Below are 27,748 nucleotides of genomic sequence, written 5' to 3'. Positions count from 1 at the left end.
AGAGCGTCCCGGGCGACCCAGGCCCCACCCCCGCCCGAGCCGGCCCGCGCCCATCCCCACGCCCCCACCCGACACCACGCAACATCGCCCTAGAGTCTTTCGGGGCGTCGCCGCGCAGGCTACGCCGCCTGCGATTGGCCGAACGCAGCATAGCGCCATCTCGGCCTACCGCGCGGTGCGCGCCCTCATTGGCCGGCGGCGGCGGGAGCAGGGGCGGGTGCGGGGTGCGGGGCCGGCACGTAGGGCGCGCGGGACGGGCGGACTCGCGCCTGAGCCCCGCCCCTTGGTCCCTCGCCTGGGCCAAGCCCGCCGGGTCTGCGGAGGCGCGTGGGGCCCGGCGGCGAGAGGTGGCGCGCGGTGGTTACTCTGGTTACTGCGGCCGCGCCGCCCACGAGGGATGCTAGTGAGGAGGCCGTCGGGAGCCGCCGCAGCCGTCTGAGGGAGGCTCCCTGGAAACTGCCTTTCACCGGTGAGGAAGCGTAGTCGCGGCTGGCAGTTTCGGGGGCCGGCAAAGGGGGAGGCCGCTAAATCTTGAGGTTGAGGCTACGCTGCCCTGGAGCCGCACTCGAGTCCGAGGCCATCTTTTGTTGGAGAAGGCGGCGGCACAGGCGTTTTCCCGAGGGTGAGATGTGCAGCATCGCCATAGGCGGAAAAAGAAGCCTCTGAGCCCGCGTCGGCCCGCAGCCTTGGTGCCTTCCGGCCACTGCTCGCCACCGCTGTCTACAGAGACGAGGCCGCGTTTCCCCCAGTGCCAGGGTGTTTCTGTGACCCTCCCTCCACCTCCATTCCCATCTGAAAGGGCACCTGCTGCTGGTGAGAAAAGAAATAAATTACAACACGAAGAGCCAGCATCAGAATATCCCACCCCCAGCAACAGCCCCGGGAACCCCACCAAAAAAGAAAAAAGGGGATTCTGGATTTCTTGGGCGCGGAGGAGCGAGTCTGCTCGGGAGCTGTTACAGCAGGCAAATTTTAAGTATTGCTTTCTACGTCCTATACAACTTGGATTCACATACTTTTACACTAACTTTATATGATTTTTAAAAACTGGTCTGATCGGACTTCTCGTCCTGGGATACTGTTTACTGGAGTCTGGCCGGCTCCCTGTGCTCCTCTTGATACCGCATATTGGGGAGAACCTTAAACCCACCCGAGAAGAGAATCTCCGCCTTGACTGGTGCCACCAAAGAAGCCTTGGAACCATGTGGACTTTTCTGGGCATTGCCACTTTCACCTATTTTTATAAGAAATGCGGAGACGTCATCACTTTAGCCAACAGGGAGCTCCTGTTGTGCATGCTGGTGTTCCTCTCGCTGGGCCTGGTGCTCTCCTACCGTTGTCGCCACCGAAACGGGGGCGTCCTCGGGCGCCAGCAGAGCGGCTCTCAGTTCGCCCCCTTCTCGGATATTCTCTCTGCCTTGCCTTTCATTGGCTTCTTCTGGGCCAAGTCCCCCACTGGATCAGAAAATAAGGAACAGCTCGAGGCCAGGAGGGTAGGTTGATTTCAAAGCGGGCAGATGAATGAGTGTCTTATTTATCTCATTGGGTTCGCTCAAATCTAAGTTTTATTTAAAGGGTTAAAGGTGGCAGGTTAGTTGCTTGTATAAATTCTCATTTTTTTTTTAAACTCTACTGTGCCTTGGTTACTTACATGTACCTTCTTAAGGATGAGTAAAAACATTTGTTTCATTTAGCATCTGTTGAGCCTCAGATGGAGGTTGGATATTGATTTGATGATGAAAGATGGAACGAAATGTTAGAATTTCGTTTTGATGAAGAACAACCACTTTCCATGATGAAAAGGTTAAAAAAAATTCTTGGGTAAGCATTGGATTTGTGCCTGAGGGATAAAGAAACGTGCTGCGGGTAAGTCCACTGCTTGTAGGAAGTGACAGTTGAAAGTGACAGAACAGTTTAGAAAGCAGGCAGAAGGAAAATGCTCAAAAGGTCTCCTCCCCCGAATATTGAAGCATCTAGTAAATGCATGCAGTAATGTCCTAAAGCAAAGGCCGGGTCTTCAAATACTGGTGGAGTTCGGATTCCTGTAGAGAGCAGAGGCAGGCATTGGGAGATGAGGGGGAAGAGTCCTTTAGGCCAGATTATTTAGGGCCTGTTGGCCAGGAGTGTTTGGACTTTTTTTTCCAAGAGTTCTCCCAAGAGCACTGGAGGATTTTAAGCATGGGAGTAGCGTTCTTTGATGTTTACTTTTTTTTTTAATTTTTATTTTTTGAGACAAAGTCTCACTCTGTCGCCCAGGCTGGAATGCAGTGGCGTGACCTCAGCTCACTTCAATCTCCGCCTCCCTGGCGGAGAATCAAGGGATTCTCGTGCCTCAGCCTCCCAAGTAGCTGGGATTACAGGTGCAGGCCACCACTCCAGGCTATTTTTTTTTTTTTTTTTGTATTTTTATGGAGATAGAGTTTCACCATGTTGGCCAGGCTGGTCTCGAACTCCTGACCTCAAGTGATCCGCCGGCCTCCTTGGCCTCCCAAAGTGCTGGGATTACAGACATGAGTCACTGTGCCAGGCCTTTTACTTTTTAAAAAGAACATTGCAGTTGCTATATGGAGAATGGGTTGTTGGGGTACAAGGATGGAAGCAGGGATATCAGACAAGAGACTATAGCAGCAGACCCAGACTTGCTTTTTAAATTTTTGTGCCACCGTTTCTGAATGTGAGACCTTCGGCAAATTGCTTAATTTCTGGGAGAATCTGTTACCTCTTCCATTAGAAGGGAATGGCACCACCCTTTCTAGTAGTTAATACTAGTCTATAACTGCCTAATAAATAATAGTAGCTGTTAATATTAGTCTAGAGGTAGGATACATTTCTTAGGAGGAGCCTTTTGAGTAGTATATAGTTCAGTGACATGGTGAATGGGTTTGAGGAATGGGAAAGGAGAGAGGGAATCCTTCCTGTTCAATTTGAACTCTTTCGTATTGTGATCTGAGATAATTTCCCTTAGTCACTAAGCTCTAGTTCAGGTGGCTGGAATGCTGTTCCTGTTTTCATGGTATGTAGAGAAATTTTGGAGTAGGAAAATTGGGTTACCAGCAATCAATATTGGTTCCATTTTGTGAATGCCTCAGGATTTGTCTTTATTTTTGGTAAACCATGGAGTTGTTAGATTGTGATCTGTCGAATTCCCATTAGTGCCTCCTCTACTGAAGAGGCTTTGCAAGGCTTGTATTCCTCCAGAGCTCTCCTTTCAGAGAGAGAGAGAGAGAGAGTGTGTGTGTGTGTAAAACAGGAAAAACTTATGAAGAAGCACATTTTTTGGTTAAGATGACAAAAGGGACTTGCCTTTTCCCCCTACAGTAATTTAAATAGAGTCAGTTCTGGCCATTAATAAATACTAATGGGAAGAGTAGAATATTGACACCTTCTTGTAGTAAAGGACAGAAAAATATTTTTCTAAGATAAATTATTTTTAAAAAAAGAAATAGACAAGTTCCCAGTCCATTAGAGAAGTAAAAGAATGCTGAGTAGAAATTGGAATCACAGAGTAAAGTTATAAAGGATTTTAGGCTTCGTCTTCTTCCCTTTTGCCTGATTATTTTAAAAAAACCCCTTCAAATGGCATTTAGTCTTACCTTAATCATTAAGGTCAGAGAACTCAAGGAAGGTGGTTCCTTGCAATTCTGTATCTGAAATGTATTCAAATATGTGAATCCACCTACCAAGAAGAAATACTTATTACAAAATTATTCATTTAAAAAAGCCAGTGTGCACTATATTCTCAGTGGGCATAAATCTCTCAAGGCAAGACTTTACATCTTCTTATGATTAAAGTTGAAGTTTTGCTGTTAGTTCAGCCAGAAAATTTAGTGTTTTTCCTTGTTCCTTTTTTGGGGACCAACTGTTTGACTAGGATCTCTTACAGTATCAGGATGGGGAAAAAGGAGGGATAAGTTAAATAAGTGCTTGTAAGTTAAGGACCAAAATTGTAAACAAGTCAAATCCTAAGGGTCAGTATGAGTTATTTGTTTTCTTGTAATTTTGTTTATTTAGATAATCTTCAATTAATAGATTGGTAGCCAGGATTTGACAATCTTTTTGTCATATAAAAGAGGTATTAGGATAGATTTTTCAAATGAAAATCCAAAAGCAGAAAATATAGGTGAATGATGAAAATATCTAAGGGCGGTGGCTCACGCCTGAAATCCCAGAACTTTGGGAGGCAAAGGTGGGCAGATCACCTGAGGTCGGGAGTTCAAGACTAGTCTGACCAACGTGGAGAAGGCCCGTCTCTACTAAAAATACAAAATTAGCTGGGCGTGGTTGCTCACGCCTGTAATCCCAGCTACTCGGGAGGCTGAGGCAGGAGAATCGCTTGAACCCCGAAGGTGGAGGTTGTGTAAGCTGAGATCCGAGATCATGCCATTGCACTCCAGCCTGGGCAGTAAGAGTGAAACTCCATGTCAAAAACAGAAAAAGGTGCTGAATAGTTTGTAACATGAAGTCAAATCAGAAGTTGTAAGTGATAATGCATCTTGATGATACCTGGGATATATTTGAAGAATTTAGTTTTCAGTGATATGGTTTGTACTACAATAAGTCTTTGAAGCCCTTTATGAACATTTATTATATTTGGCCCCGTGTAGATTTCTAAATATGTCTGTATAACATTTTCCAAATATCATATTTAGAAAACAATAAATATTTAATTTTATTGGGATATTACAACTTTTACTTAATGAATATTTTGATGCTGATTTTTATATATTGTCTAGATTTTAAAATGTAATGGTTAGTTTGGTTTGATAATGTTTAGTATCTAGCTCTAATCCAGGATGCAAAAGTCCAATGTGTCTACATAGTAGTAGCACGATTTAAATTGAACAAATTTGAATATGTAATTTACCTTTTTTTTAAACAGCGCAGAAAAGGAACCAGTATTTCAGAAACAACCATAATAGGAGCAGCTGCCTCTACATCAACATCTTCTCAAAATGATCCGGAAGTTATCATCGTGGGCGCTGGCATACTTGGCTCTGCTTTGGCAGCAGTGCTTTCCAGAGATGGAAGAAAGGTGACAGTAATTGAAAGAGACTTAAAAGAGCCTGACAGAATAGTTGGAGAATTCCTGCAGCCGGGTGGTTATCAAGTTCTTAAAGACCTTGGTCTTGGAGGTAGGTTCATATTGATTTTCAGGAGAGTTATGTGGTATAAACAAACACTCTTCACTTAGACCATCCTATGACCAGTAAGAAAGTATTACATTTTATTTTCATTTACAAAATTTTCTATACTCATTTACCAATAAATTTGCATGAAAATGAAAGCAAAGGATAAAATAAGCATTTAATAGTATGATTAGATGTGAATTAGACTTAATGAGATATAAGAAAATGGCCAAAAGATTGTAATGGTCAAAATTAAGGACTGGAAAATCCTAGAATGAGGGCATTAAATTTTGTGAAAGGTGAAGGTAACCGTCATTGTAGAGCATATATTGTATAGTTGTTATAGTGTTACTACATAGAATCTTTTATTTAAGCACCATTCATGTATTCAGTCAGTGCTTTTTAAGCACTGGCTATTCATTTAGGAAATATTTGTTCACTGACTACTTTGTGTGAGGAAAGGGTGGTGGGGTGGGGTGGGGTGGGGAAGGTGGGAGAGAGACAAAGAAGCAAGCTGTCACCTGTCTTATTTTACAAGAGCACTAATCCTATCATGAGAGTCTACCCTCATGACCTAATCATTCCTAAAGGCTTCATCACCAAATATCATCACATTGGGGATTAGAGTTTTAGCTTAGGAATTTTGGGAGGACACAAACATCCAGTCAATACCATATTTAAACATTTTATGTCACTATTTTATTGAACATACTAGAGTCCACTTTTTCACCTGACATAAACATATTTCTCATACTGTTAACCATTCTTTATCATTATATTTTAAGCCCAAGCACAGTAGTTTTTCAGTTGACTTCATAATGTACTTCACTTTTCAAACTTAGATGAATGTTTACGTTATTTTCAGTTACCATCTTTTAGGTAACACTATAGTGAACCTATTCTTGCATGTAACTTTAAAGATTATTAAATATTATGTCTTTAGGATGAATTTCTTACATGGATTTCCAAGATTAAGATTATTACATCAAAGGATGCTAATTTCTTCATGGTTCTTGATAATTATTGTTATATTTTCTAAAATACATTAGTTCATAGTACCAGTAATATATGAATTCATCAGCTTTGTCATAATCTCATCAGTGACTTTGATGGTGTCCTGTTATTTCAATTTTCACTTAATTGATTTTTTTATCGTTCGAACATTTTTCCTGATTTGTTCAGTTTCTTTATTGCTTTATATGAATCATGTATACATGTTTTTGCCCATTACTATTGGGATCTTAATGTTTTTCCAGTGTTAATGAGCTTATTGTATATATACATATTAATCTTTTGTTCTATGTGATATATCTTTCCCAAAGTACTGTTTTAGTTTTTATTTTTAAAATTAAATTTTGAACTTTCAAATTTTCAGTTGGCACTTTAAAAATGTTATATTTTCTATTGAAAGTTTTTTCTTTTCCAACTTCTTTTACTGCTTTAAATTTAAGAAAGCAATTTTTACGTGAATCTGATGAATTCACTGTTTTGTTTGCTGCCATTTAAATTATTTGATTTACTAAAAAATTCTTTGCAGTTTGTCCTGAGTCAATTTTGATGGATAGTATGTAATCATCAACAGTTGGGAAATAATTCTACTCTTTCATTTGGTTCGGAAAATCTGCTTTTTCATATATTTAGTCTTTATGTATGAGCTGGGGTTTTTTTTTTTAGTTTCCATGCTGGTTTTATTTTCTTTTTATTTCTTTTTTGGTGACAAATCTACATGTTCATACATTGAAGAAAGTGTTCAGAAGTACTGAGTATGTTCCTATGCCTTTATGGCAGAACAGGTTTACTCAGGAGAGGATTATGGTTTATTTCATGTTGCATTTTCTTTCTGAAGTGAAGTGGAATTACAGACCTAAAATAGTTATGTTGTTATCTTTAAATGATATTATACATTTGCTAAGATTCTCATTGACCTCCACAAGCATCAAGGTTTCTGAAATAGTTACATTAGGTTTGTTCAATTCTCCAGATTTGAAGGCAGAGACTCATTTTTGATGTGTGTGTGTCCTCCTTGGTTCTTAGTTTAACTCTGGGTGTGTTAACAGAATTGATTGTTTTGAACTGGATTGTTTTGCAGATACAGTAGAAGGTCTTGATGCCCAGGTTGTAAATGGCTACATGATTCATGATCAGGAAAGCAAATCAGAGGTTCAGATTCCTTTCCCCCTGTCAGAAAACAATCAAGTGCAGAGTGGAAGAGCTTTCCATCATGGAAGATTCATCATGAGTCTCCGGAAAGCAGCTATGGCAGAGCCCAAGTAAGACCACAGTTTTAAATATATAGTTAACTAAAGAATCAGTGCATTTAAATTTGACCTTTGTACAAATAAGATTTTATAAATTCTAATGAATATAGAACATGTGTATATTAAACTATCAGAAGAGTGTTAAGATATTCAGTGCTTTTGTTAAGTATATCATATAGAGAATTTTCCTTTGATACAGAACTCTGAAGAGTTCTCCTTTGACTGAAAATGATATAATTTTTATGTGATTGGAATTTAGAGGATATATTTGTAACTAAGGCATAAGTCCATTGTATACATTTTGGAGTTTGAGTTTGTGGTTATGATACTTTCTATTAAAAGTCAGGACATAACATTGCAAGGAGAAATCTGTTTCATTCTCACTAAAGACCTAGTCTGACAGAAATGGCTTCTTCTCTTGATTATTAACTCATATTTACCAGTAGCCTTTAAACACTGTAACTGAAGAAGTTTTAAGCATGAGAACCCTAATGTGATTGACACAGACTAAAATGTTGACAAAGCAAGTGAAGAAGTAAATGGACTTATTCTTAGGACTGAAGAGACTTGATACCATTGAAGAATATGTTCATTGTGTGAAAATGGAAAAATACTCCCAAATATAAAGATTATCTTTCTGACTAGAAATAATTACTCATAACAGTTTGGTGGTTGCATTCTGACTCTGATCTTTCTGACTAGAAATAATTGCTTTCTTTTTTTTTTTGAGACAGAGTCATTTTGTTACCCAGGCTGGGGTGCAGTGGTGCAATCTCGGCTAACTGAAATTTCTGCTTTCCTGCCTCAGCCTCCCGAGTAGCTAGGATTAGATGTGCATGACACTACACCCGCCTAATTTTTTCGTATATTTAGTAGAGACAGGGTTTCACCATGTTGGCGAAGCTGGTCTTGAACTCCTGACCTCAGGAGATCTGCCGGCCTCAGCTTCCCCAAGTGCTGGGATTACAGGTGTGAGCCATCGTGCCCGGCGATATAATTACTCTTAACAGTTTGGTGGATACATGCAAATTCTTGTTTTCCCCTCTGTGTATGAACGTATGAGGGTATGTAAAGTTTCTCTGCCTATATTTTATTTTTTAATGAATAAAGATAAAAATCCAACGTTACTTTTTTAGATCCTTTAAAAATCATTACATTAGAAGTATGTATTGAATGTTGATGAATTAGAAAATAAAAACCACACATTGGACATGTGTTTGCACCCACATGCATATCCAGTTTATATGGATAAACTGGAGATAAGGAGTTTATATTGAATATAAATTGCTGAAATGTGCTGCTTTAGAAATGTGTTTTTTTTTTTTATTCTTTAGTGCAAAGTTTATTGAAGGTGTTGTGTTACAGTTATTAGAGGAAGATGATGCTGTAATGGGAGTTCAGTACAAGGATAAAGAGACTGGAGATACCAAGGTAAGAAATACCAAATGTCACCTCTTCCTAAGAGATGTTGTTTTTCCTTCTTTTTCACATACCCCTTTAAAAAAAGTAGGCTTATCAGTTTGCAGGTTGAGTATCTCTTACCTGAAATGCTTGGAATCAGAAGTGTTTCAGATTTTGGATGTTTTTCAGATGTTTGCATTATACTTACCAGTTGAGCATCTCTAATCTGAAAATCTGAAATTTGAAATGATCCAATGAGCATTTTCTTTGTCACATTGCTGCTCAAAAAGTTTTGCCTTTCAGATTTTTGGATTAGACTCAGCCTGTGTTATTTATCAAATGGACTGAGTTCTTTCTAAGCCCTATGCAACAGGATGGGTTTCAGATTGCAACAATTGTTCTTTAGAGGACCTCAGAATGCTGTACAAAAAACTTTTTAAAGGAAACTAACATGAATAGTTTTTGAAACTGAGTAATACACATTAGCAGAGAAGCAGAGGGGAATTAGCAGGGGGAAGAAGGCAAGATTCAAAATAAATGATTCAGATAAAACGAGCCATTGTTTAACTCAGAAAGGCAACAGTAAGAGAATCTTTTTAAAAACAATTTATCCTTTTTTAAAAAAACTTTATTGTAGTAGATATAATAACACATAATTCTGGACTGCGCCCTATAGGGTTACTACCTCTTAAAAATGGACTCTAATGAGGGTGACTGGAATATTTTCTTTGCTTATATTGTAGTATTATAAATACATGCAGTCATTTGTACAAAAATTCTTCTAAGCCCTAGCAGCTGACTAATAGCACTATACGAGGTTAGAAAATTTTAGAGGTCAGGCACGGTGGCTCATACCTGTAATCCCAGCACTTTGAGAGGTCGAGGCAGGTGGATCACAAGGTCAGGAGATCGAGACCATCCTGACCAACATGGTGAAACCCCATCTCTACTAAAAATACACAAAATTAGTCAGGCATGCTGGTGGGTGCCTATAATCCCAGCTACTCAGGAGGTTGAGGCAGGAGAATTGCTTGAACCAGGGAGTTGGAGGTTGCAGTGAACCAAGATCGTGCCACTGCATTCCATCCAGTCTGAGTGACAGAACGAGACTCGGTCTCAAAAAAAAAAAAACCCCAGAAAATTTTAGGATGAAAGAATCTGGCTAGTTCTTGGAATTTGTAATGAGATTCACTGCTCTGTGTTACGTGCCTGCCTTGTATTTGTTTCCCCTGTTGTCTATCAAAGTGAAGAGTAATCCCACGTGGTTTGCATGGGAGGGCTACAAAGGGAGATGATCCCCAGGGACTCAGAGGAAGTGTCTAAACACTGCTCATGCGTTATCCGAAGCCATAACAGTTTCTTCAATAGTGTTATCTTCAACTACCCTCTATAATGCTATCTGATAATATATTTAAATCTCTTCATGCACATTTTTAAAGAATGGCTTTTTTTACTGTGTGTTTCTCACTACTAAACTGAGTAGTCTTTATCTCTGTTATAGGAACTCCATGCTCCATTGACTGTTGTTGCAGATGGGCTTTTCTCCAAGTTCAGGAAAAGCCTGATCTCCAATAAAGTTTCTGTATCGTCTCATTTTGTTGGCTTTCTTATGAAGGTACTATAAGGAGAATATTATTTTAATTTCAATAAAAGCAACTTGAAATTTGAAAATTATTAAAACATTTTCTTTTTTTTAGAATGCACCACAGTTTAAAGCAAATCATGCTGAACTTATTTTAGCTAACCCAAGTCCAGTTCTCATCTACCAGATTTCATCCAGTGAAACTCGAGTACTTGTTGACGTTAGAGGAGAAATGCCAAGGAATTTAAGAGAATACATGTTTGAAAATATTTACCCACAAGTACCTGGTAAGAAATAGCATCTTCAGTTCTTACAAAAGCTGTGTCCAGTATAGGCCAGAGATAAGACGTCAGGTGAAACATTCATCCAGTTAACCAGATATGCTGGAACTGAACTGTTTAAACTAGCACATAAAAAAAAACAAACTCCAAATAAAAAAAAAAAAAGTTTTGGCTGGATGCCAGTGGCTCATACCTGTAATCCCAGCACTTTGGGAAACTGAGGTGGGCAGATCACCTGAGGTTGGGAGTTTGAGACCAGCCTGATGAACATGGAGAAATCCTGTCTCTACTAAAAATACAAAATTAGGCGAGTGTGGTGGTGCTACCTGTAATCCCAGCTACTCAGGAGGCTAAGGCAGAAGAATTGCTTGAACCCAGGAGGTGGAGGTTGCAGTGAGCTGAGATTGTGCCATTGCACTCCAGCCTGGGCAAGAAGGGCGAACTCCGTCTCAAAAAAAAAAAAAGTTTCAATATGTTTTTGTCATTTAATAGCATAGTTTTTAGAATAATTCTTGGAATATATGGTATTTTTTAAGGTAGTCTGTACAGGAATCTGTCTCTAAATTCTTTAAATATCTCTAATCCCTAAATGTACTTGGATTTTGTAATAATGATAGCCAAACATAATTTCATTTAATCTACGTAACCACCCTGTGAGGTAGGCATTGTCATTATTTGTGTTTTACAGATGGGAGAACTAAGCGAGAGATGAGTTAGCTCCTCCAACTATAAACTATTAGTTAGTAGTGGCAGAGCCAAGGTTGGTATCAGGTCTGCCTGGCTCATACGTGCCTGTTTGAACAGACATGTCCTGTCCACAGAACATGAGAATTGTAAGGAATCTTCAGGGTCATATTAGTTTTGAGTTGAATACAAAGGCTTCATGAGATTTAGATAGCTTTGTAAAAACATTTGTTTTTATGGTACTAGTTTGTATGATCTTTTTTTTGAGAATGGGTAGATGTAGGAAAGAAATGTAAAAACAAAATTAAGAATTTTGATAAAATGAAGGGAAACCTTGATTGTCAATTATAATATATTAGAGTAATAAGAAACTATTTTTGGTATGAGTACATTTTGATTAAATATTCTGTTTTTTTCAAGTTATTTTTTAAATTAAGTAAACCACTTTATTTAATAACAAATTATTAACATAAATGAAATGGAGTGGGCAAGCTTAGATTTTAAATAATGACATTTTCAACATATGTACATGGAAACATATAAATAAATTTTCATTTAGTTAAGCCACTTCTGAAGCTTTCAGATGGGGAAATTATAAAAAGGGTTGTCCATTACCTGATTAATTAGCTTTTTTTTAAACTGTAAGTGTGGTTCCCCACCCCACCAATCTAGGGGTTAACTAGAGTACACTGCCCTGAAATTATGGAGAGAAACCATTGGTAGGTTTATATTAATATTAAATTGCCAAGATTCTACTCCTTATATCAGTGGAATAATTTTCAACATAGGCTTCTGCTCCGCTGTTCCCAGATTATACTGGGAATTGTATGACAGTTCATTTTCTATATAAGTGGCACAGAAATTTAAAGCTTGCTTGGAGGTATCTCAGAGATGAGCCAATCTAACCATTTCATTTTTATAAATGACGAAGTTAAAGCTCAGAGAGGTAGGGCTGGTCTGTACTTCTAAATCTAATTCTTTTTCTAGTGTACATACCCCCTGCTGTTTGTGCATTGGTTACTACCAATTTCATCTGATTATTACCAGAATATATTGATTATAATATATTAAATATGACAGTAGTCTGTTAACATTTGGAAGAAAGGTGGGTGGTTTTCTCCATTTCATTTCATCTGATTTTACCTCATTCTTCATTCAATTGTATGTATATTATATTAACTTTTTTTTAGATGCCTTAGTCATTCCTTAGCATTAATAGCTAAGTGCTTAATGAATAATTTTATTAATAATCAGTTATTGATTTATCACAAAAGATATATGTAACAACCATAACAGATATATAGTAGGCATTTGTTTATACTTGATAAGAAAATATGTGATAATTTAAAATTGAAGTGTTATAACCCATTTCTTTGGGTGGGTGGGATTTATTGCAGATCACCTGAAAAAACCATTTTTAGAAGCCACTGAGAGTTCTCATCTGAGGTCCATGCCAGCAAGCTTCCTTCCTCCTTCACCAGTGAACAAACAAGGTATTTTTTTGGGGGGCTTATTTTAAAAAGGAGTCAGTATTCCAAATGATAAATATATGGTTAAATTTATACTGTTAGGAATAACATCTGGGACAGTTTGTTATTGTGGATTACTGCATTATTAATGCCAAAATTAGTTTTATGATCTATTTAGTCATTAACATTAAGTGTATAGAAGTACTGTGCTAGTCAGGGAAACAACAGTTAAAAACTGACCTTGACCGAGAGAAGGCAATTTTCTAGTTAGGAATGTAGACAGATAACTTTACAACACTCTTGATAAATTCTGTAATAAAATCTACAGATTCAGAGTCAAGGAGTGTGCAAAGCAGGGAGGGAAGCTTGTGAAATGTGAGGGATAGTTAGGGAGGACATTGCTCAGGAACAGTGGAAACAAAGGACCTTGGACCTGGAGGATGAGTGGGAGTTCATGGTGGACAGTAAGATGAGAAATTTCTGAGTAGATAGAATAACATTGCCAAGGGATGAGAAGTGGTGGCACTTTCAAGGAACTCTGAAGCAGTTTCCTATGGCTGGAGCATAGGGTGGGTGTCAGAGTGGTAGGATTTATGTTCAACATTTAATCTTAGAGACAGTGGAAAGTCATTCAAAGTTTTTTATTGAGATGTTTTCACGAGTCATTCTGTTTGTCTATTTAAAATGTATAATTCAGTCATTTTTTTAGTATATTCACAGGTGTGCGCATCACCACCACAATCAAATTTAGAACATTTTTATCATGCCCAAAGAAACTCCATACCCATTGGTATTCACTCCTCATTTCCTCCTAACACTCAGCCCTAGGCTACCCCTGATTTACTTTCTGCGTCTAGATTTGCCTGTTCAGGATGTTTCCTAAAGAAATTGTACAATATGTGGCCCTTTGTAACTGGCTTTTCATTTAGCACAGTATTTTTGAGATTCATTCATGTTGTAGTATGTTTCAGTCCTTCATTTGTTTTTATGGCCAAATAATATGCCATTTATGGCTGTATTACATTTTGTTTAGCCATTCATCAATTGATAGACATTTGGGTTGTTTCTATTTTTTGGTTATCACAAGCAGTGCTTCTGTGAACATCTGTGTATGAGTTTTTGTGTGGACATATATTTTCATTTTTCTTGGGTATATACCCAAGAGTGTTATTGCTGGATTGTATAGTAATTCATGTTTAAGTTTTTGCGGAACTGCTAGACTTGTTTTCCAAAATAGCTGTCCCATTTTACATTCCCTTCAGCAGTGTGAGTTCTAATTTCTCCACATCCTTGTCAGTGAACACTTGTATTTTACCCGTGCGTAGCTATCCTAGTAGCTGTGAACTAGGCCTTTTATCATTGTACTTTTGATTTGCATTTCTTATAGATGATGTTGAACATCTTTTCATATGCCTATAGGCCATTTGTTGTTTGGAAAAATGTATATTTAGACTGCATATTTTAAAAAATTGGGCAGATTTAAATATTATTTATTGTTGAGTTCCAAGAGTCTTTTATATATTTTAGATACAAGTCCCTTATTAGATGTGTGATTTGCAAAACTGTTCCCATTCTGTGTTTTCTTTCCACACTTCTTGATGGTTTCCATTAAAGTACAAATGTTTTTAGTTTTCATGTTTATTTTTTCTTTTGTTTCTTATACTTTTGATGTCATATTTAAGAAGGCTTTGCTCAATCTAAAGTCAAAAAGATTTACTCCTACATATTTTTTTCTTTTTGAGACAGTTTCACTCTTGTTGCCTAGGCTGGAGTGCAATGGCGTGATCTCAGCTCACTGCAACCTCCGCCTCCCCATGGAGGGGGGATTCTCCTGCCTCAGGAGATTCTCCTGCCTCAGCCTCCCAAGTAGCTGGGATTACAGGTGCCTGCCACCACGCCCAGCTAATTTTTGTATTTTTAGTAGATGAGGTTTCACCATGTTGGCCAGGCTGGTCTCGAACTCCTGACCTCAGGAGATCTGCCAGCCTCAGCTTCCCATAGTGCTGGGATTACAGGCGTGAGCCACCATGCCCAGCCCATTACTCCTATATTTTCTTCTAAGAGTTTTATTAAGTTTTACCTCTTACATTAAGGTCTTTGATCCATTTTGAGTTGTGTTATGTTGTGGGGAAGGAGTCCAACTTGATTTGTTTGTGGATATTCAGTTGTCCCAGTACCATTTGTTGAAAAGACCATTTGTTCCCTAGTGAATTGTCTTGTCATTGTTGTCAAAATTCCCTTGACTGAAATTTAAGGATTTATTTCTTTCAACAATTGTTTGTAGTTTTCAGAGTATAAGTTTTACATTTCTTTTGTTACATTTATTCCTAAGTATTTTACTTCTTTTGATACTATTGTAAATGGAATTTTCTTAATTTCATTTTAAGATTGCTCATTGCTAGCGTACAGGAATACAATTGATTTTTGCATATTTATCTTGTATCTTTTTTTTTTTAAGATGGAGTTTTGCTCTTGTTACCCAGTTATCGCTCTTGCGATCTTGGCTCACCTTAACCTCCTCCTCCTGGGTTCAGGCAATTCTCCTGCCGCAGCCACCTGAGTAGCTGGAATTACAGGCACGTGCTAACATGCCCAGCTAATTTTTTGTATTTTTAGTAGAGACCGGTTTCACCATGTTGACCAGGATGGTCTTGATCTCTTGACCTCGTGATCCACCCGCCTCAGCCTCCCAAAGTGCTGGGATTACAGGCGTGAGCCACCGCCCCTGGCTTTATCTTGTATCTTAAATCTTGCTGAGTAATTTATTATTATAGTAGTTCATTGAAAAGTTTTAAATGAGGCAGTGGCATGATTAGACTTGTATTTCAGGAATATACTCTTGACATTTTTGTGGAGAATGGTTTGGAGGAAAGTCCAGACTAAAACATATATTAAGATTATTTAATTATTCTATGTCAGTGATGATAAAGGGCTAGAACTAGGGTTGTAAAATGAAAGGTAGAGAATATATTTGGGTGATAATCTAGGATGTAGAATGTACAAAACATGGTAATGAATTGGATATTGTAATGAGAAAGTGAAATCTCTATGTAAATTCCAACTTTCTGACCTAGATAGTTTTGCCAGCCATTTGCTGACATAGGAATAGGGAAAGGAGGAGAGATCCAAGATGGCTGATCGCTAACAGCTCAGGATTGTAGCTCCCAGTGAAAGTGCAGAGAATGAGAGGACACCACACTTTCAGATGAATTTTCGTCGCTCACGGACCGGAAAATTCCCAGTGGAGGAGCCCCACAGGTCGCCAGCGTGACTCTTGTGGCCGGCGTAGCAGCTCTTCATGCAGAGTAAATGGGACTAGTTCCCCTACTGACCGATGCTTGGAGCTCTGGGAAGGCAGAGCTGCTTGTTACGGACTCAAGAAGGAAGCCAGACCGGAGATTCCCAGGTAGAAGAGCACCATCAGTCTTATTGCTGCTGTTTTGGCCGGCGCAGTGGGTTGCTCGGATTCCAGCACTGGGAATCAATAAATTGGACATCCACTCAGAAACCTAATTAGAAAGGTGGTAATTGTAAAGATGACAGATGGATAAATTTATAATAAAGGGAAGAAACCAGCCTAAAAAGGCCAAGAATACCCAAAATCAGAACCCGTCTCCCTCTACAGGGGATTGCAGTTCCTCATCAGCAACGGAACAAGCCCTGATGGAAAAGGACTGTGTACCATTATTGAAGTAGGCTTCAGAAGGTGGATGATAAGAAACTTCTAGGAGTTAAAAGAACTTGTTCTAACCCAATGTAAAGAAACTAAGAACTTTGAAAAAAGGTTTGACGAAATGCTAAAAAGAGTAAACAATATATAGAGAAATATAAATGAACTAACAGAGTTGAAAAATACAACATGAGAACTTAGTGAAATATGCACAAGTTTGAATAGCCGAATTGAACAAGCAGAAGAAAGGATATCAGAGGTCGAAGACCAACTTGATGAAATAAAACGAGAAGACAAGAATAGAGAAAAAAGGATAAAAAGGAATGAGCAAAGTCTCTAAGAAATATGGGACTATGTGAAAAGACCTAATCTGCGTTTGATAGATGTACCTGAATGTGATGGAGAGAATGAATCCAAGCTGGAAGGAAAATACCCTTGAGGATACTATCCAGGAAAATATTCCCAATCTAGCAAAGCAGGACACTATTCAACCCCAGGTAATACAGAGAACACCACAAAGATATTCCTCAAGAAGAGCAACCCCAAGGCACATAATTGTTAGATTCCCCAGGGTTGAAATGAAGGAGAAAATACTAAGAGCAGCCAGAGAGAAAGGTCAGGTTACCCACAAAGGCAAGCCTATCAGACTTACAGCAGATCTCTCAGCAGAAACCCTACAAGCCAGAAGAGAGTGGGGGCCAATATTCAACATACTTAAAGAACAGAACTTTCAGCCCAGAATTTCATATCCTGCCAAACTAAGCTTCACAATTGAAGGAAAAATAAAATCTTTTATGAACAAACAAGTACTCAGAGATTTTATTACTGCCAGGCCTGCTTTACAAGAACTTCTGAAAGAAGCATTACACACAAAAAGGAACAACCCGTATTAGCCTTTCTAAAAATATACCAAAAAGTACAGAGCATCAACATAAAGAAGAATTTACATCAACGAATGGATAAAATAGCCAGTTAACATCAAATGGCAGTAACCCTAAATTTAAATCAACTAAATCCCCCAATCAAAAGATACACCCAAAACCTAACAGTATGCTACATCCAGACCCATTTTATATCCAAAGATACACAAAGACTCAAAACAAAGGGTTGGAGAAAGATTTACTAACCAAATGGAGAGCAAAAATAAATAAACAAACAAAAAGCAGGAGTTGCAATTCTTGCATTTGATAAAATAGATTTCAAAGCAACAAAGATATAGTGGTAAAAGGATCAACGAGACAGAAGATTAATAAGGATATCCAGGACTTGAACTCAGATCCAGAACAAGTAAACTTAAATATTTATAGAGCTCTCCACTTTAAATATACAAAATATACATTTTCCACTTTAAATACACAAAATATTGATTGGCCATTATTAATACCCATTTTTAGAATAAAGCAATATTCCTGTTCTCTCTCCCTCTTTTTCTTCCCCTTTCTTCCTCTCCTTCTCTCCTTTTTTTTCTTTGAAAAGGAGTTAATTAATGGGTTTTCTTTCCATTTTCTTTGTTTTAAAGGTTTGTTGATTTTATCTTTTCAAAGAACCAACTTTTCATTTTGTTATCTTTTGTATTTTTTTAATTCATTTATTTTGGCTCTGATCTTTATTATTTTCTACTAATTTGGAGTTTGGTTTGTTCTGGCTTTTCTAGTTAAGATGCACTGTTAAATTGTTTATTTGAAGTTTTCCTGCTTTTTTGACGTAGGCACTTACTGCTGTAAACTTTCCTTTTAAGTATTGCTTTTGCTGTGTCTCATAGGTTTTGTATATTGTATTTCCATTTTTTTTTAATTTCAAGAAATTTTTATAATTACCTCTTAATTTCCTCATTGACCCACTGGTCATTCAAGAGCATATGGTTTAATTTCCATGTGTTTGTATAGTTTCCAAAGTTCCTCATATTACTGATTTCTAGTTTTATTCCACTGTGGCCAAAGAAGATACTTGATATTTCAATTTTTTAACTGTTTTAAGCCTTGTTTTGTGGCCTACCCATGATCTATGCTTGAGATTTGCTGAGGAGAAGAATGTGTATTCTGCAGTTGGATGAAATGTTTTGGGGTTAGGTTTCTTTGACCTATAGTGCAGATTAAGTCTGATGTTTCTTTGTTGTTTATCTGCCTGGATGATCTATTCAGTGCTGAAGGTGGGGTGCTGAAGTCTCCACCCATGATATATTGGGGTCTATCTTTCTCCTTAGCTCTAATAATTGCTTTACATATCTGGGTGCTCTGGTATTGGGTGCATATATATTTACAATTATTACATCCTCTTGCTGAATTGACCCCTTTATCATTATATAATGACCTTCTTTGCCTCTTGTATAGTTTTTGTTTTGAAATCTATTTTATCTGATGTATCACTACTGCTCTTTTTTGGTTTCCATTTGCACTTTATCTTTTCCATCCCTTCATTTTCAGTTTCTGTGTGTCTTTATAGGTGAAGTGTGTTTCTTGTAGGCAACAGATCTTTGGTTCTTTTTTTTCAATCCATTCAGCCACATTATGCCTTTGAGTGGAGAGTTCAGTCCACCTACATTCAGTGTTGTTATTGGTAAGTATGTACGTCTGCCATTTTGTCATTTGTTTTCTGGTTGTTTTGCCATCTTCTCTTCCTTCCTGTTTCCTTTTTTTGAAGGTAATTTTCTCTGGTGGTATGTTTTAATTTCTAGCTTTTTATTTTTTTGCCTATCTCTTGTAGGCTTTTGTTATGAAATTACCATGAAACTTGCAGATCACATCTTGTAATCCATTATTTTTAAACTGATGACAACTGATTCCAAAAACAAACATGCAAGCAAACTAACAAAAACTCTACACTTTAACTTTATCCCCTTGCTTTTTAACTTTTTTGAGTTTTGTACATGTTATTGCTCATTAATGTCCTTTTCTTTCAGATTGAAGAACTCATTCAGCATTTTTTGTGGGAAAGGTCTGGTGTTGATGAAGTCCCTCGGCTTTTGTTTGTCTGGGAAAGTCTTCATTTCTCCTTCATGTTTGAAGGATATTTTCACTGGATAAACTATTCTAGGATAACAGTTCTTTTCCTTCAGCACTTTAAGCATGTCATGCCACTCTATCCTGGCCTGTAAGATTCCCACCAAGTCTGCTGCCAGACATGCTAGAGCCCCATTGATTATTGTTTATCTCACTGCTTTAAGGATCTTCTGTTTGTCCTTGACCTTTGAGAGTTTGATTATTTAATGTCTTGAGATGGTCCAGTCTGGATTAAGTCAATCACTAATCCTTGCTTGGTGTTCTGTAGCTTTCTTATGCTTGAATATTGGTATCTTTCTCTAGATTTGGGAAGTTCTGTTATCTTTTGTTTGAATAAACTTTCTATCCTGATCTTTCTCTCTACGTCTTCTTAAAGGCCAAGAACTCAGATTTGCTCTTTTGAAGCTGTTTCTAGATCTTGTAGGTGTATCTCATTCTTGATTATTCTTTTTTCTATTGTATCCTCTGTGTATTTGCAAATAGCCAGTTTTCAAGCTAATTCTTTCTTCTGCTTGATCAGTTCTGCTGTTGAGATTCTGCTGTGTTTTTCAGTATGTTAATTGAATTTTTTATCTCCAGAATTTCTGCTTGATTCTTTTTATTTCAATTGTTTTGTTAAATTTATCTGATAGTATTCTGAGTTCCTTCTCTGCGTTGTCCTGAATTTTGTTGAGCTTCTTCAAAAGAGCTATTTTGAATTCCCTGAAAGCTCACATCTCTGTTACTCTCGGATTGGTCACTGGTGCCTTACTTATGATAGTTAATTTAGTGAGTTCATGTTTTCCTGGGAGGTCTTGATGTCTGTGGATGTTCGTCAATATCTGGGCACTGATGAGTTAGGTGTTTATTGTGGTCTTTGCAGTCTGGGCTTGTTTGTACCCATCCTTCCTGGGAAGGCTTTCTAAGTATTCAAACGGAAGTGAGTGTTGTGATCTAAGTCCTTGGTCACTGCTGCCATATCGGCATTAGGGGGCACCCCAAGCCCAGTAACGTTGTGACCCTTGCAGACTCGTAGAGGTACCACCTTGGTCGTCTTCGGTAATATCCAGGAGAATTCCCTGGATTGCCAGGAAAAGAACTCTTGATTCTCTTCCCTTACTTTCCCCCAAACAAAAAGAGTCTGTCTTTCCCTGCTGAGCTGCCTGGAGCTAGGGGAGGGGTGACACAAGTATGCCTGCGGCCACCACCACAGGGACTGTGCCAAATCAGACCTGAAGCCAGTGCAGCACTGGGTATCACCCAAGGCCTGTGCCGATGACTGCCTGGTTACCGCTGATGTTCCCTTGAGACTCAAAGGCTCTACAGTCAGCACAAATCCAGCCAGGCTTGTGTCCTTCCCTTGGAGAGAGCTCCTGGGGGCCCAGAACTGGTCCAGAAATGCTGGGTGGGAGCCAGGGCCTGGAGTTGGGAACCTTAGGAATCTGCTTGGTGCTCTTTTCTACTGCAGCTGAGCTGGCACCCAAACCTCAAGACATAGTCCTTCCCACTCTTCCCTCTCCTTTCCTCAAGCAGAAGGAGCCTCTCCCCGTGGCGAGTACTGCCTGGCTGCTACTGATGTTCTCCGAGCTCAAGGGCTCTTCAGTCAGCTTGCGGTGAACACTGCTAGACCTGGGTCTCTTCCTTCAGGACAGTGGGCTCCCCTCGCCCAGGATGGGTCCAAAAATGCTGTCCATGTGCCAAGACCTGGAATCAGGGACCCCAGGAACCCCATTGGTGCACTGGCCAAGCTGGTACCCAAGCTGATTTTTGGTTCTTACGAAGATGCTTTCCTGTGTGGATAGTTGTTCATTTTGGCATTCCCATGTGGGAGGGGGATCGGAAGAGGACTTGCTTTTTATGCCTGGATCCCTGTAGATTCTTTTTATTTTCTTCATATTTTAATTTTAAAGAGGCCTTATAACTATATTGACATTGGACTGATCATTAGGTTTATGTATGAATTTCATGAGGGCAGAGACCACACTCCTGTTATTACTGTATCCTCAGTGCCTGGCAACAACTCTTGAATTTTTGCCTCAGCAAATTTTAATCATTATTTGTTTGTGTGTTTTCACATTTTTCTTATTATTAGCTTATATCAGTAATCTTTATACATCGAGCAGTCATTTTTTTCTTTGTCTCAAAGGATGCTCTAAGATAGTCTTCATTACCTGTTTTCACAGGTGTTCTTCTTTTGGGAGATGCATATAATATGAGGCATCCACTTACTGGTGGAGGAATGACTGTTGCATTTAAAGATATAAAACTGTGGAGGAAACTGCTAAAGGGTATCCCTGACCTTTATGATGATGCAGCTATTTTCGAGGTAAGATCAATTATTTTGATAAAAATGTCGCAAAATGGATTTATTTCTGGGGGTTAAGAGCATGGGGGCTCTGATGGGGAGATCTGTATCAGGGAACCTGATGCTTTGTAATAGCTCTTAGGCATCTTGCTTAGGCTTAAAGAACCTGACTTGTAACCTGCGAATCTTAGAGAATTTATAAATTTGAATATTATATAACACTGGATTGCTATGAGCCACTTAGCTCATAGTGGTTGTAAATTTAGCTTCAATGTCATATAACCCATTGCTCTGAAAGTAATTTCTTTTTGTAAACATAAGGCAATATTACTTGTAGACAGTACTTAGTGTAAATATCGCTTTGAGGGGGTTATAAATATCAGTTCGTGCTTTTTTATCCTTACTATTTAATAAATGAGCTTTTTCTTTTTTAGGCCAAAAAATCATTTTACTGGGCAAGAAAAACATCTCATTCCTTTGTCGTAAATATCCTTGCTCAGGCTCTTTATGAATTATTTTCTGCCACAGATGGTAAGTATAGATGCTTTTTAGTGAATATTACTCAATTGCAGATTTTTAGCATAGGAAAGGAATAAAAAAGTTAGTGATTAGTCCAAAAATCAAAATGTTACCTGAGTTTGCTAACTCCCAAGTTGGTCGTTTTTGGTTTTTTTGAGGCGGAGTTTTGCTCTTGTTGCCCACGCTGGAGTGCAATGGCACTATCTCGGCTCATCACAATCTCTGCCTCCCGTGATTCTTCTGCCTCAGCCTCCCTGCCTCAGCTGGGTGGGATTACAGGCATGCACCACCATGCCCCACTAATTTTGTATTTTTAGTAGAGACGGGGTTTCTCCATGTTGGTCAGGCTAGTCTCGAGCTCCCAACCTCAAGTGATCCACCTGCCTCAGCCTCCCAAAGTGCTGGGATTACGGGTTTGAGCCACTGCACCCGGTCAGTTGGTAGTTTTTAAAAAAATTCCATTTTGAGCAATAATTTTGGTTTTAGTTTGGAAGGCAAACTTTAGTTTTAGTTTGGAAGGCAGTAGAATTTCCTTAGACAACATTAATAGCAATGCCTCAGTAACATTCTTATTTTGAATTCCTCTGGTCCAGATGAGATCATGCATTTCACCCCACACAAAAGATTGTGATGGAATGTGTTTTTCGCCATGTATTAAAAGGCAATGTAGTCCTTTTTCTTCCTGAACACTCGTTTCAATTTCTTTTTATACTAGTAGTTTATAAAATGAATACAAGCTGGTAATCTTGTCCCTGTTAAAAAGCACAAGTAACAGAATGCATTCACCCTTTACTTTTTGAACTAGTTTTGTGCTTTTGTTTCTGTTTGCATATTATAGAGAGGTCATGGTCAGTGTACATATTACAGAAAACACAACTTAGCAGAAGCAGTGTGAGAAAAGGAGGAAAAGAGGCCAGCTGAAGTAACTCAATGCCTGTAATCCCCGCACTTTGGGAGGCCAAGGCAGGAGGATCACTTAAAGCCAGGAGTTTCACACCAGTCTAGACAATAAAGCAAGACCCCATCTCTACAAAAAATTTAAAGATTAGCAAGGCATGGTGGCATGTGCCCGTAGTCCCAGCTATTTGGGAGGCAGACGTGGGAGGATCACTTAGGGCCAGGAGTTTCAGGCCACAGTGAGCTAATGGAGTGAGCTGTATATAGTGGGCAATATGAAGTGCTACTGCACTCAGCCTGGGCAACAGAGTGAGACTCCATCTTCTCCAACAAACAAAAAATAAGCAACTGTGCCACCTCCTTCCACAGCAGTGTACACATCAGTTTAGCAGGTCTATGAAACTAGGCTTTTCAGTTTTCAAGAATAAATATGACTCAAATCCCGTTACTCTAGCATATTTGCAACATAGCTATTTGTATGATCTGGCTGAGGCCCTAGTGATCAGTGCTGTGGTTATAATTACAAAAGATGATACAATAAAACTGCTTTATGTTGCCTCCATAACCATCAACTCTTCCTAAGGAGAAAAAAAAAACCCACCAACTTCACTGCTTGGGATTTTCCAAGCAAATTTCTCTTGCTAAATTGGCACTGAAGTTAAAATGGTTGGTTGGGCAAATGAAAGTAACTAAGTTTAGAGTTTTGGGCAAATAAAAAGAACTAAGTTCAGAGTTTTTCTGAGCTCTTCTAAGTTTTTCTAACTTCCTGAATTCTTACATCATGGATTTGAATCTACCAACAAAACAACATTTTTTTAAAGTTACAAGATTGGAGGAGGAAAGACCTTTATTAGAACAAAAGTTTACTTATTTCATTCTTTACTGTTTTAAATCTGTTGTAAAGAAAAATCTAGGCATACCTGAATTGAACGTTGATTCTAAACGGTTAAAAAGATTATTGATGACTATACTATGTTGTGAGGTTCTTCTGAGTTACTTTGAAAGGTATTTAAAACTTTATAGATATAAGGAATTATTATTGATTGCTACTCATGGCTCTTCTTTTTTACTTGATAATTTATTGCTTAGTTAGAGATAATGGGTTGGGCATCTTAGAGACTGGGAATTTGTTTTCTAGAATTGTTTTTTTAATAATAAAAATAGCTTCCAAAGTATTTTGCATCACTTAAAGAATTAACAACAAAATCAAGGAAGTGCCTTTTAAACAACTCTTCCAAGACTGAAATATTAGTAATATATTTAACAGAAATATATTGTTTTAGAAATGTTATTATATTCTGTTAGAAAATAATATTTCTTTAATAAATTTTACAGAAATGTATCATTATATTCTAACAGAAAAAAGTTTATTGATATTTGTATTACTCTCCATAATGCTGATTATGAAATTTAAAAGAAGTCCTGGATGTTGAAATTGTAGGAGTAGATATTTAAAAATTATCTGCAAGATGTATTTCTCGTTTTTTCTGACATTTACCTAGGTAATGTTTGATTATTTTTACAATTTTATTTTAGATTCCCTGCATCAACTAAGAAGAGCCTGTTTTCTTTATTTCAAACTTGGTGGCGAATGTGTTGCGGGTCCTGTTGGGCTGCTTTCTGTGTAAGTTGTGATGGCACAGAGGATACAGATCTGCCAGATTTTCTTAGGACTGTTCAGTCGATGAATTACTACAAATCTTTCTTCCTTACACATTTTGTCATTTTATTATCTTTTAGTATCCCGATGAGAAGGTAGCCCAAAGAAATGAAGGCAATATTTAGTACTGTTTTCTTTCTAGGGAACAGCAGTTAAAAGTGGTGGTAGAGGAAGCTATAACCCTTGATTAAAATAGAAGCTTGTTTTTTTGCCTATGGATTTATCCGTATGTTATGATCTATGGGAGGCAGGAATAACTGAAAATTTTTAATTTAAAAATTAGTTTCATTGAAGTACAGGGACTTCTACAACCCAGTTTTGCTTCTGACAGTACAGGCATATGTGAACTGCTCTTGGAAAGTCTGCAAAGTGATCCTGACTCATTTCTCATTAATCTATAATCTGAACAACAATACTGATATTTTTAAAAGCCCTACACCCTGACAGACCGGGCCATCTAGGTATTTCAGCACGGCATCTCGGATTGAGTAAAGAAAACAGCTAAAAATATATGACTTGCGTAAATTGGAGCTACAGGAGTCACTAGCTTCCCTGAAAGGATATATTCTAAGAAGTATTTTTCTTTCTTTTTTTTTAAAAAAAGGATTTGCTCCTACCATCATACTTAACTTGTAGACATAAGTTTGTGAAGTCCTCTAAAATGTAAAACATTTGATACAGAATTATGGTGCTTAGGTAAAAAAAAAAAGTAGGATGTTTGTTGAGCTTTATAGATGATATGTAATTGGAACCTTTGGAGTAAATTTTAGTTTTGGACTCTTACCAGTATGTATTTTTTTTCTATTACAGATTGTCTCCTAACCCTCTAGTTTTAATTGGACACTTCTTTGCTGTTGCAGTGTATGCCATATATTTTTGCTTTAAGTCGGAACCTTGGATTACAAAACCTCGAGCCTTTCTCAGTAGTGGTGCTGTATTGTACAAAGCTTGTTCTGTAATATTTCCTCTCATTTACTCAGAAATGAAGTATTATGGTTCACTAAGCTTAAAGGGGAACCGTTTGTGAATGAATATTTGGAACTTACCAAGTCCTAAGAGACTTTTGGAAGAGGATGTATATAGCATAGTTCCATACACTTTTAAAGTGGGAACTCTTGGACCAAGATTGGGATTGATTTGTTTTTGAAGTTTTTTGTATATAAATATGTAAAGACATGCTTTAATTTGCAATTTAAAATGAAGGGTAAAATAAGTTAGATGTGGAAAAGAAATGATTGTTACCATAAATTCGTGCTAATACTGAGGAACTACAGTTTTTCTTTTGAATTTAGTATCTGAGATGAGTTGTTGGGAAATGCAAATAAAATGAAGGATGGACTTTGGTGTCTTTTTGTTTCTGGTTGTGGACTCCTTTACATGGCTTCATGATAATGAGAAAGAAAACCAAAGTGGGATGAAAAGTGCAGAGGGAAACCTGTTCTACCAAATAGCTCTGACTTTGGGGAAGCTGCCTTGTCTTGACTTGTTTTCCTTATCATCTATCCAGTGAAGCAATTTGACACAGTTCTTTTCTTAAAAAACAAATTACCTATTTATTTTATTGTGTGGCTGTGACTCAGATTTGAACCAAAAGGGTCTTTGCTGAGTTCTGAAAATAACAGATTCTGACAGGAAAAGCAATTAAGGGCTTTATAAGTTACATGGTGTAAACATTAATAAATCAGGCCAGGATGACATCAAGAAACAGTGAGTGAATGAATAAGCACTTGTAATACCTGGCACAACACCTTAAGATCCATTAGAATTTACTGAGTTTAGTATCTATAGTAAATTTGAAGAGACTGGATATTCAAAGGGTATCACAAAAGTTCAGTAAATCTCCAAATATCTTGAAAGTAAACTGTTACCCCTGAAACAGCAGTAAAATATAACCTGTCAAATTAAGTTACTACTTGAAATTCTAACAGGCCTAAAATAATTTATAAAGCTTTTACAGTAAAAACTTCAATTTTTAAGTTATTTCAGTTGAGAAAAATATTTCACTGGCCAAATCACTAGCAAAATCAGTTTCAAGCATCACAGTCTTGTTTTGACAGAGCATAGGGTGGACCCATTTGCTTGGTTTCTTAAGACTCCTAACTGACTCGAAACTTCTATTTTCTGGTTAAAAACTTACTTTCCAAGATCTGGCCTTTTTAGCAGTTAGCTTTCTTTTTAGAGAACTAAAGCTCTCACTTCATGCGGTTAATGTTAACAAGATTACAAATGAAAAATAGTACGATAACTTTGAGGTTTAGATGTTCCCACATACCAGCTCTGCAGCTGGTGAGAATTCCAAGCTCCCTACATACCAAGCAACATTTCACTTAAAATTCTGCCCTGGCTTGATGCCCTTGTGGCCAGGATTCGAGGCTTTCCTTGTTCTCCACTGAGACTCCTTTAAAATCCTTTCTACTATGACAGTGAAATAATCAAAGCCTGTAAAGTCTTTTCTTCCCTTCAATATCAGAATTTGAGGCCTTCAGACAAAAGTGAGAAAACTGAAGGAACCTGAGAAATCCTTTAGTCTTAATTTCACAGATGATGCCAATGGGCTGGCTTGCGACAAGGTGGAGCTAGTGGCGGAACCAGGACCCAAGTTTTGTCTCCTGACCACAAATCAACGCATCTTTCCCCACTAGCAAAATGACTGTCAAACAGATTTTAGCTTTCATGTTTGGTTTGGTTTGTTCCTCTTCTCTCCAAAGGAGGACATAACCATAGAGATTCAGGGTGGAAACATCTTTCTTGCTCTCATCCAAGTTGTTGATTTCCAAGCTGCCACAGTAGGATGGCAGTGACAGGTTTGGTTCTGTGTCCCCACTCATATTCCTTCATAGCAGTGTGACAATAGACTGATACAGGCAGCTTCCTTTTCAGGGTCATTTTCATGAAGAAATGATTTAGGATTTCGAGGG

General features: G+C 38.1%; 1 protein-coding gene across 1 annotated transcript; it reads left to right on the top strand.

The window, feature by feature from the left end:
* Positions 1-319: 319 nt before the first annotated feature.
* On the top strand, positions 320-26,168 carry SQLE (squalene epoxidase). Its single transcript, XM_002759235.7, has 11 exons — positions 320-1,493; positions 4,880-5,132; positions 7,216-7,396; positions 8,719-8,815; positions 10,287-10,400; positions 10,483-10,654; positions 12,730-12,825; positions 21,633-21,775; positions 22,189-22,285; positions 24,707-24,794; positions 25,641-26,168. Exons 1-11 carry the CDS (start codon positions 1,203-1,205, stop codon positions 25,855-25,857), a joined length of 1,749 nt encoding a protein of 582 aa, XP_002759281.1. The 5' UTR covers positions 320-1,202; the 3' UTR covers positions 25,858-26,168.
* Positions 26,169-27,748: the final 1,580 nt, after the last annotated feature.

This window comes from Callithrix jacchus, chromosome 16 (assembly GCF_049354715.1).
Source record: "Callithrix jacchus isolate 240 chromosome 16, calJac240_pri, whole genome shotgun sequence".
NCBI classification, from domain to species: domain Eukaryota; kingdom Metazoa; phylum Chordata; class Mammalia; order Primates; family Cebidae; genus Callithrix; species Callithrix jacchus.
This window is presented reverse-complemented; position numbering and strand designations above follow the sequence as displayed.